The sequence below is a fragment of the Hippopotamus amphibius genome, unplaced genomic scaffold (genome assembly GCF_030028045.1).
Source record: "Hippopotamus amphibius kiboko isolate mHipAmp2 unplaced genomic scaffold, mHipAmp2.hap2 H_2, whole genome shotgun sequence".
Lineage (NCBI taxonomy): Eukaryota > Metazoa > Chordata > Mammalia > Artiodactyla > Hippopotamidae > Hippopotamus > Hippopotamus amphibius.
The window spans coordinates 2,349-22,183 of record NW_026648281.1 but is presented as its reverse complement, the minus strand read 5'-3'; the positions used below and the strand labels follow the sequence as shown (position 1 = coordinate 22,183).

Genomic DNA, 19,835 nt, shown 5'->3' with positions numbered 1-19,835 from the left:
CCTTCTCCCACCTGCTTAACAAAACACAATATGAATCCTTTCAGGCGTTAGAAAATATATCTGGAGTATCTTGTTTTTCATATACGATTTCTAGCTTTCAATAAAAAAAAAAAAACTGCATAGCACATAAAGAGATGGCATGATATGACAAATTAAAGTGCAAAAAAAATAAAGAAGAAGAGAGGGCATAGACACACATGATACAGATGTTGGAGTCAGCAGATAAGGATTTTAACTATGATCAATGTATTTAGGAAAAAAGAGGAAAGGAGAGAATACACAGGTGAAAAGACGAAAAAATTTAACAAATAATTGTAACTACAAAAAAAATCAAAGGAATGGTTGCCAACTGAAAAGAAAATGTCTAGAATGAAGAATTAAATGAATAGGTTTAAAAGAATTTTTGATAGAACTCAGCACAGAATTAGTGACTTACAGGAGTCCTAGAGATAAGAGGTGAGAAGCGGGGCTGGAAGAGGAGGGGAAGGAGGAAAAGGAGGAGGAGGGGAAGGAGGGAAAGGGGGAGGAGGCGGAGGGGGAGAAGAAGGTGGAGAAAGAGAAGGAGGGGGAAGGGGAGGAGGAGGAGGGTGAGAATGAGAAACAGAGACAGAGCGACAGAACTGCAGAAGTAATATTTGAAGATTTAGTAACTGAGAATTTTAAAAAATGGATGGAAGGCTATGAAAACCTCCACATCTAGTAAAGCTGCTGAAAATCATAGGAAAAAAGGAATATCTGGAATAAGAACAGATTTGTTTAATACAAAAGAAGGAAAAAAGGAAGAGAGAAAGGAACCTAATGCAGGTCGGTCATTAAAAGTAAATTGTAGATACTAACCCAACAACATCAGTAACTACATTTACAGTAAATGGATTAGATACTTCAAATGAAAGCCCATCTAGATGAAACAACAAAATTAAATTAGAAAACCATATTTAATAATACATTAAAAGGATCATGCACCATGATCAAGTGAGGTTTGTTCCAAGGATGCAAGGATGTTTCAACATTCACATATTAATCAATGTGATACACCAAATAAACAAAATGAAGGTAAAAATCATATTCTCTCAATAGAAGCACAAAAACCATTTGACAAAATTCAACGTCCATTTGTGATAAAAAACACTTTAAAAAGTAGGTACAGAGGTACCACACCTCAACATAATAAAGGCCATATGTGAAGCCCACAGATAATATCATACTTGACTGTAAAACACTGAAAGCTTTTCCTCTGGGATCAGACAAAGACAAAGATGCCTACTCTCACCACTTTTATTCAACATAGTTTTGGTATTCCTAGCCAGAGCAATCAGGCAAGAAAAAGAAAATAAGGACATTCAATCTGAAAGGAAGATGCAAAACTGACACTATTTGCAGGTTACAGGATATTATGTATAGCAAACCCTAATGACTCCATCAAAAACTGTTACAACTAAAACACTCAGTAAAGTTACAAGATGCAAAATCTATATGCAAAAATTAGTTGCATTTCAACAACAAACTGCCATAAGGAGAAACTAAGAAAACAATTCTATTTATTTACAGTTGCACCAAAAAGAATAAAATATCCAAAATAACCAAAGAGGTGAAAGTCTTGTACACTAAAATCTATAAGACATTGATGGAAGATATTGAAGAAGACACAAATAAATGGAAAGATATTCTGTGCTCAGGATTGGCAGACCTAATATTGTAAAAATGCTCATACTACCCAAAGCTATCTACAGATTCACTGTAATCCTTATCAAAATTCCAATGGAAATTTTCACAGATATGGAACAAACCATTCTAAAATTTGTATGGAACTACAAAAGAGCCCGAATTGCCAAAGCAATCTTGAGAAAGAAGAACAATGCTAGAGGTGTCATGCGTCCTGATTTCAAACTATATTACAAAGCTATTTAATCAAAACAGTATGGTATTGGTATAAAAACAGACACAGAGATCAATGGAACAAAATAGAGAGCACAGAAATAAAATGAAATATATATGGTCAATTAATTTTTGACAAAGGAACCAAGAATACACAATGTGGAAAGGACAGTGTCTTCAGTAAACGGTGTTGGGAAAACTGGACAGTGACATGAAAAAGAATGAAACTGGAACACTATCTTACACAATTCACAAAAATTAACACAAAATGGATTAAAGACTTGATCATAAGCTCTGAAGCCATAAAAATCCTAGAAGAAAAAATAGGAATAAAAAGGCCTTTGATATCAGTCTTAGTGATGATTTATTGGATTTGAAGCCAAAAGCAAAGGCAACAAGAGCAAAAATAAACAAGTGGGACTACATAAAACTAAAAGCCTTCTTCACAGTAAAGGACACCATCAACAAAATGAGGAACCTCCCTGGTGTCCAGTGGTCAGGGCTTCGCACTTTCACTGCCATGGCCTAGGTTCAGTTCCTGGTTGGGGAACTGAGATCCCATAGGCCATGTAGATTGGCCAATAAAGGAAGGAAGGAAGGAAGGAACAAAGGAAGGAAGGGAGGGAGGAAGGAAGGAAGGAAGGAAGGAAGGAAGAAAAGGCAAAGATCTTGTGTTCAAAAAATATTTTTTAAGAAAATGAAAAGTCAAGCTATGGAATTGGAGAAAATATTTGCAAATTATATTTTAAATAAGGGTTACTATCCAAAATACTTAAAGAACCCATACAACTCAACATCAAAAAAAAAATCTGATTTAGACATTTTTTTTCAAAGAAAACACACAGCTGGCCAACAGAACAGGTACATGAAAAGGTGCACAATATTATTAATCATCAGGGAAGTGCAAATCAAAACCTAAATGAGATATCATCTCACAGAATTCCTTTCATCAAAAAGACCAGCAAAAATAAGAGTTGGTGAGGATATGGAGAGAAGAGTAAGCTTGTGCACAGCTGGGGGGAAGGTAAATTGGTGCAGCCCCTATGGAAAACAGTGTTGATGTTCCTCAAAAATTAAAAATAGAGTTGCCATGTGATTTAGCAATCTCACTTTTGGGTATTTATCTGAAGGCAATGAAAACACTAACTTGAAAAGATATGTGTCATTGCAGCATTATTTACAAAAACCAAATAACGTAAATCTTCATTGATGGATGAATGGATAAAGAAAATGTGATATGTACATACATCCAGCCATAAAAAAGAAGAAAATCTTGCCATTGGCAACAACATGGATGGACCATAAGGGCATTATGTTAAGTGAAATAAACCAAACAGAAAGAAAAATATGGTCTCATTTATACGTGGATTCTTAAAAATAAATTAAATAAATAAATAATGAGTTCAGAGATACAGACAACAGTTTGGTTGTTGCCAGAGGTGGGTTGGTGTGGGCAAAATGGGTGAAGGTAGTCAGAAGGTATAAACTTCCAGTTCTAAAATAAATGTCATGAGGATGTAATGTATAGCACAGTGTCTACAGTTAACACTGTATTGTATATTTGAAAGTTGGTAAGAAAATGCATCTTGAAAGTTCACATCAGAAGAAAAAAATTGTAAATATATATGGTGACGGATATTACTGGGCTTGTGGTGATCACTTAGCAATATGTACAAATATATAAGTATTACATTCTATACCTGAAACTAATATTCTGTGAATTACATATTCATTAAACATTTCAAAAATCAAGGCTGAAACATGCGGATTAAATCAGCTCCTTCCAAACTTCATTTTGTAGACTCAACTTAAACTCACCACTCACATTTCTAAATATAAACTCTCACTACTAACATTCTATAGGGTTGGGACAGACACAGAAACAGACAATAAGTCATCACCTGCACAGGAGATATAGGCTTCCTCCCTTGAAGAGCACGAACTGTATTTCCAAGGGTCAGAAGGACACTGCCAGAGAGAGGTATCAGTTTTCCGACACTGGATTCCATCTACCCACCGGGGTCTAGAACCTTCCCTAAGAGCAACAGAAGAGTTGAGGGTTCCACTGTCCCCACAGCCAAGTTGTCTGCAGATGATGGACACAGTGATGTCTTCCATGGGGCTGCGGCAGACACTGCCCCAGGTCCCGTTGTAGAAAACTTCCAGCCACCCAGCACACTCCTGGTCCTCGCTCACCATCCTGAGGGCCAGGAACTCTGAGATTGAAAGGAAGGAAACAGGACACAGTGAGCACTCCACTCAGTGCTTTGGGTTTTTCTCTCTCCTCAATAAATTGAGAACATTCACCCCTGACCCAAGTGAGGAGACACCCACTAGACGACAAGACTGAAATTTGTCTTCTTTTTACCTGATTTTGTCCATTTGAGTCACCCTTTCTATTTTTACCACCGTGATGCAGTGGATATGAACTAAGAGGAAGACCAACCTGCAGAGACGGGGAGCTGAATCCAACTTCTTGACAAAACCTCTAAAAGAGTGTGTGAAAGGGATGTAATGTGGACATTGGGGAGGTAGGCAGAATAGTGGACCCACAAATGTCCACATCCCAATCCCTGGAACCTGTGAATATGTTAGCTTCTCTAGCAAAATCACTTCAAAGATATGATTAACCTACGGACTTTGGGATGGTGAGATTAACCACGAGAGCCCAGCCTAATCACATCCTTAGACCCACTATCCTTAAAAGTGGAATACCCTTCCTGGCTCTGGCTGGAGGGAGATGTGACTGTGGATAATGGTTAGAGACATGCAGCACTGCTGGTCTGATGGTGAATGAAGGCGGCTATGAGCCAGGGAAAGCAGGCAGTTTCCAGAGGCTTGAAGAGATAAGAAACGGATTCTTCCCAGAGCCTCAGAAGTGGTGTGGCCCTGCTGAAAGCTTGATTCCAGCCCAGTGAGATCTCTGTTGAACATGAAACCTACAGAATTGTCAGGCAATAAATACATGTTGTTTTAAACCACTAATTATGTGGTAATTTGTTACAGAAGCAAACGGAAACTAGTGCCGTGGGTTTAAGTTTTCTGCACCATATGTAACTGAAGAGAGAGCCTTGCTTTCAAGTGGAAACTGTAAGAAATGACTCTGACAGAAAATATTGCCGAGAAGAAAGGACCAGAACCTCAGCTGCTGCAGGAGGAAGTGAAAGCACCTAATCTTCATGTCTGTTGGAAAGACAAGGCTGCATGGGAGGAAGCATCCTTCTCTAGTCCTTTCGGCAATTCTCCCTCAAGGCTCAGACTCCCGACCTCCAGGCCCCCACCCCCTCCCCCAGCCTGTGGACAGTGTGCAGCACAGACCTGAGCAGATGACCCCCGCGTCCTGCTTGTGTCTGCAGCTGTGCCGCCCCCAGCCCTGGGAAGGGCACTTCCACACGTGGGACTCCTCTCCTATGCAATTCAGGTCCTCCAGCCAGATGGGCCCTGATCCCTCTCCGAAGTGAGCAGACACCGTGGCATTGAGGGCTTCTCCACAGCCCAGCTGCCTGCACACCACGTGGGCATCGTCCAGGTCCCAGCCATCATCACAGATGGTGCCCCAGGAGCCCTGGTGAAGGATCTCCACTCTCCCGGCGCAGTGACCGCCCCCGTCCACCAGGCGGAGCTGTCTGCTGTCTGAGGAGAGAGAAATGGGACAGTGGGGCACTGACACAGGGAATGAGAAGGGTCCTCGGGTCTTGTGGCACCCCTCACCTGAGCAGTTGGCGGGGCTCTCCTCTGAGGCTGCGGAAACTGCTGGTTCAGACTCGAAGTCATTACACTGGCGCTTCACCTGAGTCTGGTTTTCTGCAGAAACTGCAGTGATCAGAGGGTTGGTAGGGTTGAAGAACAGAAAATTGTATTTCGCTAGGTAATAACCTAGCGATGGTGTCTGAGATGAAAGCTGCAACATAGCAGTAAAGTTATCATTACCATCACCTTCTCCATGGAGAGTTCTGCTTCTGACAATACCACAATTTTTAAGCAATGCGTTGCCCTAAGAATGAGTTAAATAAGGTCATCTATCCCGGAATCTATCCCTAAATAGAAGAAACAAAATAAAATCCTTTCCAAAGGACTTCTACAATTTTTCATCTACAACCTCTGTCATTGAAAATACTTATATAGGATAGGAAAAGATGGCGGCGAAGTAGAGGGACGTGGAGTGCATCCCTCTCCACAGAGGCATTGGGAATGCACGGAAGGACGCAGTAATTCCCACAGAGAATCAGCTGAACACCAGCAGACGGTCTCAGACATCAGAAAGGACCGCAGGGAGCCTGACATAGCCGGTAGGGAGGCATCTACAACGGCTCAAAGAGGGTGAAGCAGCGGCGAAGCTGTGGCAGACGGGAGGGAGTGAGAAACATACGGAGGGTCTGCAGCGCAGCTCAGCGTTCCCGGACCGAGACGTTGATCCGCGGTTGAACGGAGGGTCCGGGAGCAGGAGTGTGGGAAACGGAGAGCCGGTTCAGGGTGAGAAACATTGTTGCCGGTAGGGTGACGGACCGAGAGGACAGGAGGGAGGAGGTCCGCGGCAAGGAGTGCCTGCCCCTGAGAGCTGCCCGGCTGTGATGGCGGCTGGAGGCTGCAGGCTCACGGGCGGGGGGGAAGAGCCGCGTGTGTAGCCTCTCTCTCTCTTTGGGCACCTCTGCAACAGGCAGTGGAGAGAAGCCCATGGGCCACCTAAGGTGCTCAGGGATAACAAGCACCCTCAGGCACTCGGGCGGGGCTAGATTAAAACCCCTTGCAACGTCAGCAGCAGGGAGGCTGCCGAGAGAAAAAAAAAAAAAAAAACGGAAACAAACAAAAAAAAAACCCGAGAGAGGCCCAACTCTAAGACTTTCTGTTTACGCCTGAGCCACCGGTGTCCCTCTGCAACAGGCACCTCCAAGCCCGACTGAAACAACAGTGCGCCACAGCTCACTCACTCCCAGGAGAAGGAGCCACTATTGTACCCTCTCCCTCCCCACACACCGTCGCTTACAGTTGAACAATAAAGGAACCTCTGCTGGTCACAGAATAATGCAAAAAAACCCAAGGCAAGGAGAAGGACACTTATGAGATGCTAAGGAAACAGAAATAGTAGTATCAATTCCTATTGAACTGGTCCATTCTGGGATCAGTTCTGGATTTTTTTTTTTCTTCTTCTTCTTTTTTTTCTTTTTCTCTCTCTTTTTTTTTTTTTTTTTTTCTTTATTAAATACGATCTTAGCCCTAAGGGATCTACAAGTTTTATAACATATTTTTTTAATGATATTTTTTATTCTTTTTTTTTTTTTGCCTTTTTATATACTTCTATATCTAGCTAAGTTTTTGGTAGTATGGACAATGTATCTCTCATACTTTCCTTTCATCCCTATCTTTTATACATTTCTATTCCTTTTTATTTGCATATTTCCAACCACATTACGCTCTTCTGTCCCCCTTTCTTCCAGCCATTTTAAGTTTATTTTATGTTAACATACTTATAAGCAACACTATAGGTATGCTCAGGCTCCTTGCTCTGTTCTCCAGATGACGCACTGCCTTGGTATTTAATATTAGGCTTTTGTCCTTATATTAGTTCTTAGTACAGTTGTCTAATTACATTCCAAGAATCTCCATTCTCTCTGGTGGTACTCTGGCTCTTTTCTATATTTGATCCTAGCTTACAAAAATCTCCCCGGATTAATGTTTGTATGTGTAAGGTGTTATTTGTTTGTTTGTTTGCTTTTGCTTTTGTCTCTGATTTGTTCTGTTTCAGTTGTCAATTTCTGTTGGGTTTCTCTTTGAATATCTGATAGCACACTGGGGTTCTGTCAGGTCTTTATAGAGCCTTATGTCCTAATGGATTCAGTAATTGTGTGTCTTATACATGTATGTGTTTCCTAGAGTTAATATTTGTTTAATCCAATACTTGGACATTAGTCTGAGGCTTGGACAGTTTTCTATAAACACCTCTATCGCCAGGACAAGCAACCCCAAAAGTTTGGACAACCATGAGGAAACAAAGAAACACCATGCAGGCAAAGGAGCAGGAAAAAAACCCACAAGACCAAATAAATGAGGAGGAAATAGGAAAAATGCCTGAAAAAGAATTTAGAGTCATGGTAGTAAAAATGATACAAAGTCTCGATAACAAAATAGAGAAAGTACAAGAAACAGGTCATAAGAACTCAGAAAAACAAACAGCAATGGATAACATAATAACTGAAATTAAAAATACTCTAGATGCTATAACCAGCAGAATGACTGAGGCAGAAGAACGAATAAGTGAGTTGGAAGATAGAATGGGGGACATAACTGCCACAGAGCAGGAAAAAGAAAAAAGAATAAAAAGACTAGAAGACAGTCTCAGAGACCTCAGTGATAACATTAAGCGTACCAACATTAGAATTATAGGCATCCCAGAAGAAGAAGAAAACAAGAAAGGGTCTGAGAAAATATTTGAAGAAGTTATAGTGGAAAACTTCCCCAACATAGGAAAGGAAATAATTAACCAAGTCCAAGAAGCACAGAGAGTCCCATACAGAATAAACCCAAGGGGAAATACACCAAGACACATATTAATCAAACTAATGACAATTAAACACAAAGAAAAAATATTAAAAGCAGCAAGAGAAAAGCAACAAACAACATACAAGGGAAAACCCAACAGGATAACAGCTGACCTTTCTGCAGAAACTCTGCAGGCCAGAAGGGAATGGCAGGATATACTGAAAGTCCTGAAAGAGAGAAACCTACAGCCAAGAATACTCTACCCAGCAAGAATCTCATTCAGATTTGAGGGAGAAATCAAAAGCTTTCCAGACAAGCAAAAGTTAAGAGAATTCAGCACCAGCAAACCAGCCTTTCAACAAGTGCTAAAGGAACTTCTCTAAGTAGGAAACACAAGAAAAGGAAAACACCTACAAATACAAACCCAAAACAATTAAGAAAATGATAATGGGAACACACATGTCAATAATCACCTTAAATGTAAATGGATTAAATGCTCCAACCAAAAGACACAGACTTGTTGAATCGATACAAAAACAAGACCCTTCTATATGCTGCCTACAAGAAACCCACTTCAGACCAAGGGATACATATAGACTGAAAGTAAAGGGATGGAAAAAGATATTCCATGCAAATGGAAGTCAAAAGAAAGCTGGAGTAGCAATACTCATCTCAGACAAATTAAACTTGAAAGTAAAGACTATTAAAAGAGACAAGGAAGGACACTACATAATGATCAAGGGATCCATTCAAGAAGAACATATCACAATGGTAAATATCTATGCCCCCAATATAGGAGCACCTCAATACATAAGGCAAATGCTAACAGCTATAAAAGGGGACATCGACAGGAACACAATATTAGTGGGAGACTTGAACACCCCACTTACATCAATGGACAGATCATCCAAACAGAAAACAAATAAAGACACACAAGCTTTAAATGACACATTAGACCATCTTGACTTCATTGATATTTATAGGACATTCCATCCAAAACCTACAGACTACATTTTCTTCTCAAGTGCACACGGAACATTTTCCAGGATAGATCACATCTTGGATCACAAATCAAACCTCAGCAAATTCAAGAAAATTGAAATCATATCAAGCATCTTCTCAGACCACAACGCCATGAGACTAGATATCAATTACAGGAAAAAAACTGCAAAAAATACAAACACATGGAGGCTAAACAATTCACTCTTAAACAACCAAGGAATCACTAAAGAAATCAAAGAAGAAATCAAAAAATATCTAGAAACAAATGACAATGAGAACACAACAAACCAAAACCTATGGGATGCAGCAAAAGCAGTTCTAAGAGGGAAGTTTATAGCAATACAGTCCTACCTTAAGAAACAAGAAAATAATCGAATAAGCAACCTAACCTTACACCTAAAACAACTAGAGAAAGAAGAACAAAGAAACCCCAAAGGGAGCAGAAGGAAAGAAATCATAAAGATCAGAGCAGAAATAAATGAAAAAGAAAGGAAGGAAACCATAGCAAAAATAAATAAAACTAAAAGCTGGTTCTTTGAGAAGATTAACAAAATTGATAAACCATTAGCCAGACTCATCAAGAAAAAAAGGGAGAAGATGCAAATCAACAGAATTAGAAATGAAAAAGGAGAAGTAACAACGGACACCTCAGACATACAAAACATCATGAGAGACTACTACAAGCAACTCTATGCCAATAAATTGGATAACCTGGAAGAAATGGATACATTCTTAGAAAAATACAATCTTCCAAGGCTGAACCAGGAAGAAAGAGAAACCATGAACAGACCAATCACAAGTACGGAAATTGAGGCAGTGATTAAAAATCTCCCAACACACAAAAGCCCAGGACCAGATGGGTTCACGGGCGAATTCTATCAAACATTTCGAGAAGAGCTAACACCTATCCTTCTCAAACTCTTCCAAAATATTGCAGAAGGCGGAACACTCCCAAACTCATTCTACAAGGCTACCATCACCCTGATACCAAAACCAGGCAAAGATGTCACAAAAAAAGAAAACTACAGACCAATATCACTGATAAATATAGATGCAAAAATCCTCAACAAAATACTTGCTAACAGACTCCAACAGCATATTAAAAAAACATACACCATGATCAAGTGGGGTTTATCCCTGGGATGCAAGGATTCTTCAATATACGCAAATCAATCAACGTGATACATCATATCAACAAATTGAAGGATAAAAACCATATGATCATTTCAATAGATGCAGAAAAAGCTTTTGACAAAGTTCAACATCCATTTATGATAAAAGCTCTCCAGAAAATGGGCATAGAAGGAAATTACCTCAACATAATAAAAGCCATATATGACAAACCAAAAGCCAACATTGTTCTCAATGGGGAAAAACTGGAAGAATTCCCTCTAAGAACAGGAACAAGACAAGGGTGTCCACTCTCACCACTATTATTCAACACAGTTTTGGAAGTTTTAGCCACAACAATCAGAGAAGAAAAAGAAATCAAAGGAATCCAAATTGGAAAAGAAGAAGTAAAATGGTCACTCTTTGCAGATGACATGATATTATATATCGAAAACCCTAAAGATTCTACCAGAAAACTGCTAGGACTAATTGATGAGTTTAGTAAAGTAGCAGGACACAAAATTAATGCAAAGAAATCTCTTGCATTCCTATACACTAAGAATGGAAGAGCAGAAACAGAAATTAAGGAAACTCTCCCATTCACCATTGCAACAAAAAGAATAAAATACCTAGGAATAAACCTGCCTAAGGAGCCAAAAGATCTGTATGCAGAAAACTTTAAGACATTGATGAAAGAAATCAAAGACGACACAAACAGATGGAGGGACATACCATGTTCCTGGACTGGAAGAATCAACATAGTGAAAATGTCTGCACTACCCAAAGCAATTTACAGATTCAATGCAATCCCAATCAAATTACCAATGGCATTTTTCACAGAACTAGAGCAAGAAATCTTACGATTTGTATGGAAACGCAAAAGACCCCGAATAGCCAAAGCAATCCTGAGAAGGAAAAATGGAGTTGGTGGAATCAGGCTTCCTGACTTCAAACGATACTACAAGGCCATAGTGATCAAGACAGTATGGTACTGGCACAAAAATAGAAAGGAAGATCAATGGAGTAGAATAGAGAACTCAGAAGTAAGCCCAAACACATATGGGCACCTTATCTTTGACAAAGGAGGCACGAGTATACAATGGAAAAAAGACAGCCTCTTCAATAAGTGGTGCTGGGAAAATTGGACAGCAACATGTAAAAGAATGAAATTAGAACACTTCCTAACACCATACACAAAAATAAACTCCAAATGGATTAAAGACCTACATGTAAGGCCAGACACTATAAAACTCCTAGAGGAAAATATAGGCAAAACACTCTATGACATACATGAAAGCAACATCCTTTTTGACCCATCTCCCAGAATCATGGAAGTAAAATCAAGAATAAACAAATGGGACCTCATGAAACTTAAAAGCTTTTCTACAGCGAAAGAAACCATAAACAAGACTAAAAGGCAACCCTCAGAATGGGAAAAAATAATTGCCTATGAAACAACGGACAAAAGATTAACCTCCAAAATATACAAGCAGCTCATGCAGCTTCATACCAAAAAAGCAAATAACCCAATCCACAAATGGGCAGAAGACCTAAATAGACATTTCTCCAAAGAAGACATACAGATGGCCAACAAACACATGAAAAGATGCTCAACATCACTCATCATCAGAGAAATGCAAGTCAAAGCCACAATGAGGTATCACCTCACACCAATCAGAATGGCCATCATCACAAAATCTGGAAACCACAAATGTTGGAGAGGGTGTGGAGAAAAGGAAACTCTCCTGCACTGTTGGTGGGAATGTAAGTTGGTACAGCCACTATGGAAAACAATTTGGAGGTTCCTTAAAAAACTACACATAGAACTACCATATGATCCAGTAATCCCACTACTGGGCATATACCCAAAGAAAACCATAATCCCAAAAGAAACTTGTACCATAATGTTTATTGCAGCACTATTTACAATAGCCAGGACATGGAAGCAACCGAAATGCCCATCAACAAATGAATGGATACAGAAGATGTGGCATATATATACAATGGAATATTACTCAGCGATAGAAAGGGATGAGATGGAGCTCTATGTAATGAGGTGGATAGAGCTACAATCTGTCATACAGAGTGAAGTAAGTCAGAAAGAGAAGGACAAATATTGTATGCTAACTCACATATACAGAATCTAAAAATGGTACTGTTGGACTCAGTGACAAGAACAAGGACGCAGATACAGAGAATTGGACTGGAGAACTCGAGGTATGGGAGGGGGGCGGGGGGTGAAGGGGAAGCTGAGACGAAGCGAGAGAGTAGCACAGACATATATATACTACCAACTGTAAAATAGATAGACAGTGGGAAGTTGCTGTATAACAAAGGGAGTCCAACTCGAGGATGGATGATGCCTTACAGGACTGAGGCGGGGAAGGTTGTGGGGACTCGAGGTGGGGGGAGTCAAGGAAGGGAGGGAATACGGGGATATGTGTATAAAAACAGATGATTGAACTTGGTGTACCCCCCAAAAAAATAAAGAAAATAAAAAAAAAATAAAAAGCATTCTTAACACAACCAAAAAGAAAAAAGAAAAGATAAGAAAATACTTATATAAAAGACATCTCATAGAAAACCAAGAAGAAAAAGGAGACATTAGAAACAATTTTCCAGGTTATTCAGCTGCTAGCGTTACCTAACAGAGAATTTAAATAGCCATGCTTACAGTGCTCATAGAATTAACTGACAAAATGTGTATCTTGGCAGAGAAATGATAACAAAAAACAAAAATTCCAGATCTGAAAAACTGAATAGCTGAAGTAAAGAACTAAAGAATGAGTGTATCAGCACATTAGCTCAGCATAAGGTAGAAATAGTAGCATGGAAGATCAGAGGACAAACATTCTTCTGTTTAGAACTGCAGGTAAGTGGTAAGTGTCCTGGTTATATTGCTACATAACAAATTTTCCCAAAAAGCTTAGCAGCTGAAATATATAAATATCTATATATCTATCTATCTATATGTATACATATTTGCATATATACATAGGAAAGTATAGTAACTTGGGAAAGACTACTCGGGAGTTCTATTTTGGTGTCTTTCACGTGGTTGCACTTAGATGTCATCTGGGGCTGAGGTCATCTGAAGGTTTGACTGAACTGTGGTTATGTAAGAAAATTCCTTGAAGTACTTTAGAGGTAAAGGGACATCATGTCTGCAACCTAATTCAGAAAGACTGTATATATTCAGGGAGAAATGGGGCAGGAGGGGGAGAGAGAGGTAGAGAGAGACAAAGAGACAGAGAGATAGACAGAGATTGATTAAATCTAAAACTAGCATTGGGGGAATCCAGTTAAAGATTATCTGGGAATTTTTATATTGTTCTTGCAACTTTTCTGTAAGTCTCAAATTACATCAAAATAAAAAAAATTAAAAGGTGAAAACAAGTCAGAAAGAATTCATTCCGAGAACACCTTCACTGAAAAAAAAAATACTACTAACATCAAAAATATAAAGTGCCTAGGAGAAAACCTACTCAAAGATTGGCAGAACCTCTGAGAGAAATTCGAGACCTAACCGAATGGAAGGATGTATGGTGTCAATGAATTGGGAGTCTCAAAACTGTCAAACTCAATCATCCTCAAATTTCGGTGTAGGTTAAATCGTCTCAATCAAAATACCCTTATGCTTTATTTTTTGGTGAAAAACACAAGCTGATTCCAAAATGTAAACAAAATACAAAAGACCAAGAATGATCAATACAGTTGGCAAGACAGGCAATACAGTTAGAGAAGTTAATAGAAAGTAACTCCTGTAAATTGAAATTATCCAGACTTATTCTACAGTTACAATAATTAATAAAATGTGGTATTGGTGGGAGGATAAACAAATGATACAATGGAATAGAATAGAGAGTCTTTAAAAAGATTCAGACATACATGCCTTTCTGCTTATGACAAAGGTGGCACTGCAGTGGGGAAAAGAGTCTTTTTAGAAAAAGATTCTGACTCAATTAGATATCCATGTAAAACTTCACCCTTATCTTCCACAGGTATCAATCCCAGAAGGAATGTACAATTATATGCAAGAGAAAAATAAACTTCTATAATATAATATTGGAGACTATTATTATGATCTTGGAGTAGGCAAAGCTCTTTTTAAAAGGATGTAAGAAGCACTAAATGGTAGTGTATATATGTCTATGCAACTCTCTCACTTCCTCCTAGCTAGCAGGAAGTTGCTGTATAACAAAGGGAGATCAACTTGATGATGGGTGATGCCTTAGAGGGCCAGGACAGGGAGGATGGGAGGGAGTCCTGGGAGGGAGGGGATATGGGGATATATGTATAAATACAGCTGATTCACTTTGGTGTACCTCAAAAGCTGGTACAAGAGTGTAAAGCAATTATATTTCAATAAAGAGCTTAAAAGAAGCACTAAATGTATAGAAACCGTTGCTAAGTTATATTTCCTTAAAATTAAGAACTTGACAAAAAGAATAAAATACCTAGGAATAAATCTACCTAAGGAGGCAAATAAAGCTACCTAAGTATGCAGAAAACTATAAGATACTGATGAAAGAAATCAAAGACGATACAAACAGAGGGAGAGATATACCATGTTCATGGATTGGAAGAATCAGTATTGTGAAAATGACTATCCTACCTAAAGCATCTACAGATTCAATCCCTACCAAGTTACTGATGGCATGTTTCACAGAAATAGAAAAAAAATTATGATTTGTATGGAAACAGAAAAGATTTTGAATAGAAAAAACAATCTTGAGAAACAACAATGGAGCTGGAGGAATCAGGCTCCCTGACTTCAGACTATACTAAAAGCTACAGTAATCAAGACAGTATGATACTGGCACAAAAACAGAAATATAAATCAATGGAACAAGATAGAAAGCCCAGAGATAAACCCACGCTCCTATGGTCACCTAATTTATGACATAGGATGCCAGAATATACAATGGAGCAAAGATAACCTCTTCAATAAGTGGTGCTGACAAAACTATATAACTACATGTAAAAACATGAAATTAGAACACTCTCTAACACGATACACAAAAATAAACTCAAAATGGATTAAAGACCTAAATGCAAGGCCAGGCCCTATAAAATTCTTACAGGAAAACATAGGCAGAACACTCTTTGACATGTCATAGCAAGATGGTTTTTAACCCACCTCCTAGAGAAATGAGGATAAAAACAAAAATAAATGAATGGGCAAGGTTATACGATGGAGAAAAGCCAGCCTCGTCAATAAGTGGTGCTGGGAACACTGGATAGCTACATGGAAAAGAATGAAATTAGAACACTCCTTAACACCATACACAAAAATAAACTCAAAATGGATTAAAGACCTAAATGTAAGGCCAGACACTATAAAACTCCTAGAGGAAAACATAGGAAGAACACTCTTTGACATAAATCACAGCAAGATCTTTTTTGATCCACCCTGTAGAGCAATGGAAAGAAAAACAAAACTAAATAATTGGGGCCTAATAAAACTTAAAAGATTCTGCACAGCAAAGGAAACTATAGGCAAGACAAAGGACAACTCTCAGAATGGGAGAATATATTTTCAAATGAATCAACAAAGGATTAATCACCAAAATATATAAACAGTTCACGCAGCTCAATATCAAAAAAAAAACAAACAACCCAATCAAAAATTGGGCAGAAGACCTAAATAGGCATTCCTCCAAAGAAGACATACGGATGGCCAAGAGGCACATGAAAAGCTGCACAACATCACTAATTATTAGAGAAATGCAAATCAAAACTACAATGAGGTATCTCCTCACACCGGTTAGAATGGACATCATCAGAAATCTACAAACACTATATGCTGGAGAGAGTGTGGACAAAACAGAATGCTCTTGCACTGTTGGTGGGAATGTAAATTGATACAGCCACTATGTAGAACAGTATGGAGGTTTCTTGCAAAACTAAAAATAGAGTTACCATATGACCTAGCAATCCCACTCCTGGGCATATACCCAGATAACACCATAATGCAAAAAGACACATGCACTCCAGTGTTCATTGCAGCACTCTTTACAATAGCCAGGACATGGAAGCAACCTAAATGTCCATCAACAGATGAATGGATAAAAAGATGTGGTACATACATACAATGGAATATTACTCAGCTGTAAAAAGCAATGAAACTGGGACATTTGTAGAGACATGGATGGACCTAGAGACTGTCATACAGAGTGAAGTGAGTCAGAAAGAGAAAAACAAATATCATGTATTAACACATATGCAGAATCTAGAAAAATGGTGCAAATCAACCAGTTTTCAAGGCAGAAATAGAGATACAGATGTAGAGAAGAAACATATGGACACCAAGTGGGGAAAGCACGGAAGGTTGGGGGCAAATGAATTGGGAGATTGGGATTGCCATATATACATTACTAGTAAGAAAAAAAAATCAAATTGTACACTCTAAATATATGCAGTTTATTATCTGTTAACTGTATCTCAATAAAAGTTCTTAAAAAAATAAATAAATGAATGGGACCTAATTAAACTTAAATGCTTTTGCACAGCAAAGGAAGCCATAAACAAGATGAAAAGACAACCTTCAGAATGGGAGAAACTATGTGCAAACAAAGCAACTAACAAAGAATTAATCTCCAAAGTATACAAACAGCTCATGCAGCTCAATATTAAAAAAAAAAAAAGACCCAATCAAAAAATGGGCAGAAGACCTAAATAGACATTTCTCCAAAGAAGACATACAGGTGACCAACAAACACATGAAAACATGCTCAACATCACTAATTACCAGAGAAACGCAAATCAAAACTACAATGAAGTATCACCTCACACTGGTTAGAAAGGCCAACATCAAAAAAAAACAAAAAACAAAAAACACTGGAGAGGGTGTGGGTAAAAGGGAACCCTCAGGCATTGTTGGTGGGAATGTAAATTGATACAGCCACAATGGAGAACAATATGGAGATTCCTTAAAAAACTAAAAAAAGAACAAACATATGATCCAGCAATCCCACTCCTGGGCAAATACCCAAAGAAAACCATAATTCAAAAATATACATGGACCACAATGTTCATTGCAGCACTATTTACAATGGCCAGGACGTGGATGCAACCTAAAAGTCCATTAACTGAAGAATGGGTAAAGAAGATGTGGCACATATATACAATAGAGTATTACTCAGCCATAAAAAGGAATGAAATTGAACTATATGTAATGAGGTGGATAGACCTAGAGACTGTCATACAGAGCGAAGTAAGTCAGAAAGAGAAAAACAAATATCATATATTAAGGCATCTATGTGGAATCTGAAAAATTTGGTATAGACGATATTATTTACAAAGCAGAAATAGAGACATAGATGTAGAGAACAAATATATGGATACCAAGGGGGGACAGGGAGCGGGTGGGATGAATTGGGAGATTGGGATTGACATATATACATAACTGATACTATGTATAAAGAGATAACTAATGAGAACCTGCTGTATAACACAGGGAACAATGCCCTGTGGTGACATAAATGAGAAGGAAAACTGAAAAAGAGGGGAGATGTGTATACGTATCGCTGATTCACTTTGTTGTACAGTATAAACTAACACAGTATTGTAAAACAACTATACTCCAATAAATATTGTTTTAAATAAAGATATGTTACAATTTTAAAAAACTAACTGAAAAATAAATATAAAACAAAGCTTTAAAAAAATTAAGAACTTGATTCATCAAAAGACCATTAAGAACATGGAAATAAAAGACCATTAAGAACATGAAAATAAGAGACCATGAGTTAAACACACAAAACAAATAACATATATATGCACCCAAATTCATTGTCACAGTAATTTGTAGCATCATATTTGTAATAGACAAGAACTGTAAACAACTCAAATCTCTACCATCTGTTGAATGTATCCATACATGGTCATGTGATTATTCAAAGGAATGCTCTACAGTAATAAAAATGACTGGAGCACTGCTATAAACAACACCATGAGAGAATCCCAAACATAATGTTGAATGGAAGAAGTTAGACACAAAAGAAGACATACTGCATGATTTTATACAAAGTTCAAAAATCAACAAAATATCCTATGGTCATAGAAGTTAGGTAGCAGATTTTCGCTGGAGAGAAGGGAGGGCAAAGTTATGGGGAGGCAGCAGTGACTGCTGTTGGTGCTGTTAATGTTCTCTTTGTTGATCTGGGTTGGGGTACATGACTAATGTATACACCTATTGCTTATACATTTTTTCCTATGATTAATGTAAATAATAATGTTGCTTAAAAATATATTATTCCCCTTAACACTTCCTGCCCTGACCTGAAAAATGAATGAACAATGAGAAGAACCATGTTTCACCATGAACTATCTTGCTTATGAAGCCAGTTTTCTACACTCTCTGTTCTTGGGGACAGTTCACTCCAGGAGCATCCGGGGTACTAGCAGCCCTTCCCTCGCTCTTACCTGAGCAGATCACAGAGGCTGTGTTTCCATGGGTACAGTCAGGACCACCCAGGGCAGTCACAGGGCAACTCCACAGGAAGGACTCAGCCCCTGAGCAGTGAAATCGGGCTGTTGAGATCTGATCACTTCCTTCCACAAAGTGTGGTCCTCTAGGAGTAGAGATGGCAACTCCACAGCCGAGCTGACGACAGACAACATTGGCATTGGCCAGACTCCAGTGGGAGGCACAGAGCGCTCTCCATCGTCCAGAAATATTCACCTCCACTTGCCCCTCACACTGAGAGGTGCCATTTCTCATGAGCCGGACATCTGCATACACTGGTAGAAGAAGACAGGATTTTAGCAAAATCTCATGATTTTCCCACCTGAACAGGGAAAGCAGAGAGGTTATAAACCTGACCTGCATCTCACCTGAACAGACAAGGTGAACAGCTCCACTGTGATGACAAGTGCCCCCTGGACAGGGCACTCTCGGGCAGGAACAGAGCTCAGGCTCCTCCCCTTCACACCTGAACTCTTCAGCCCAGACCCGGCCCTCTGCTGCTCTGAAAGGCATGTGTCCCAGGACAGACACTGCCTTGCCGCATCCCAGCTCTGCACAGATGACCTGGGCAGTGAAGAGTGTAAAGTTCCCATCAGACACTGGGGTCCAGGCTTCTCCAGAATGCACTTCTACTCGCCCAGAACAGGGTCCATCCCCCTCAGCTAGACGCACAAACCCTAAGAGAAAAACAACAGCAGCAAAACCAGTGAGTGTTCAGGATCCTCACTAAGCAAATGGAAACAACACGTCACAGGCAATGGTGTGAAAGCTTTTGTATTCCAGGAGTGGAGCATAAAGAGAGAGTTTGACAGTGTCATAATTGCATTTTCATGAGCAGATTTCTGAAGAAAAACCCAGAAGGATATCCTGGGACAGTTTGGAATGGCTGAATCCCAAGCAG

General features: G+C 39.0%; 1 protein-coding gene across 1 annotated transcript in view; it reads right to left on the bottom strand.

Annotated features, from left to right (window-relative positions):
- The window catches only part of LOC130843079 (antigen WC1.1-like), a gene marked incomplete at its 5' end in the record, with an annotated part of 75,839 nt that extends 56,228 nt beyond the window's left edge, over positions 1–19,611 (bottom strand). The window contains 5 exons of the mRNA XM_057719735.1: positions 3,777–4,091; positions 5,194–5,508; positions 5,587–5,679; positions 18,892–19,209; positions 19,303–19,611. Coding sequence (XP_057575718.1) covers positions 3,777–4,091; positions 5,194–5,508; positions 5,587–5,679; positions 18,892–19,209; positions 19,303–19,611 — 1,350 coding nt within the window. The remainder of the gene's footprint in view (positions 1–3,776; positions 4,092–5,193; positions 5,509–5,586; positions 5,680–18,891; positions 19,210–19,302) is intronic.
- Between the last annotated feature and the right edge of the window lie 224 nt (positions 19,612–19,835).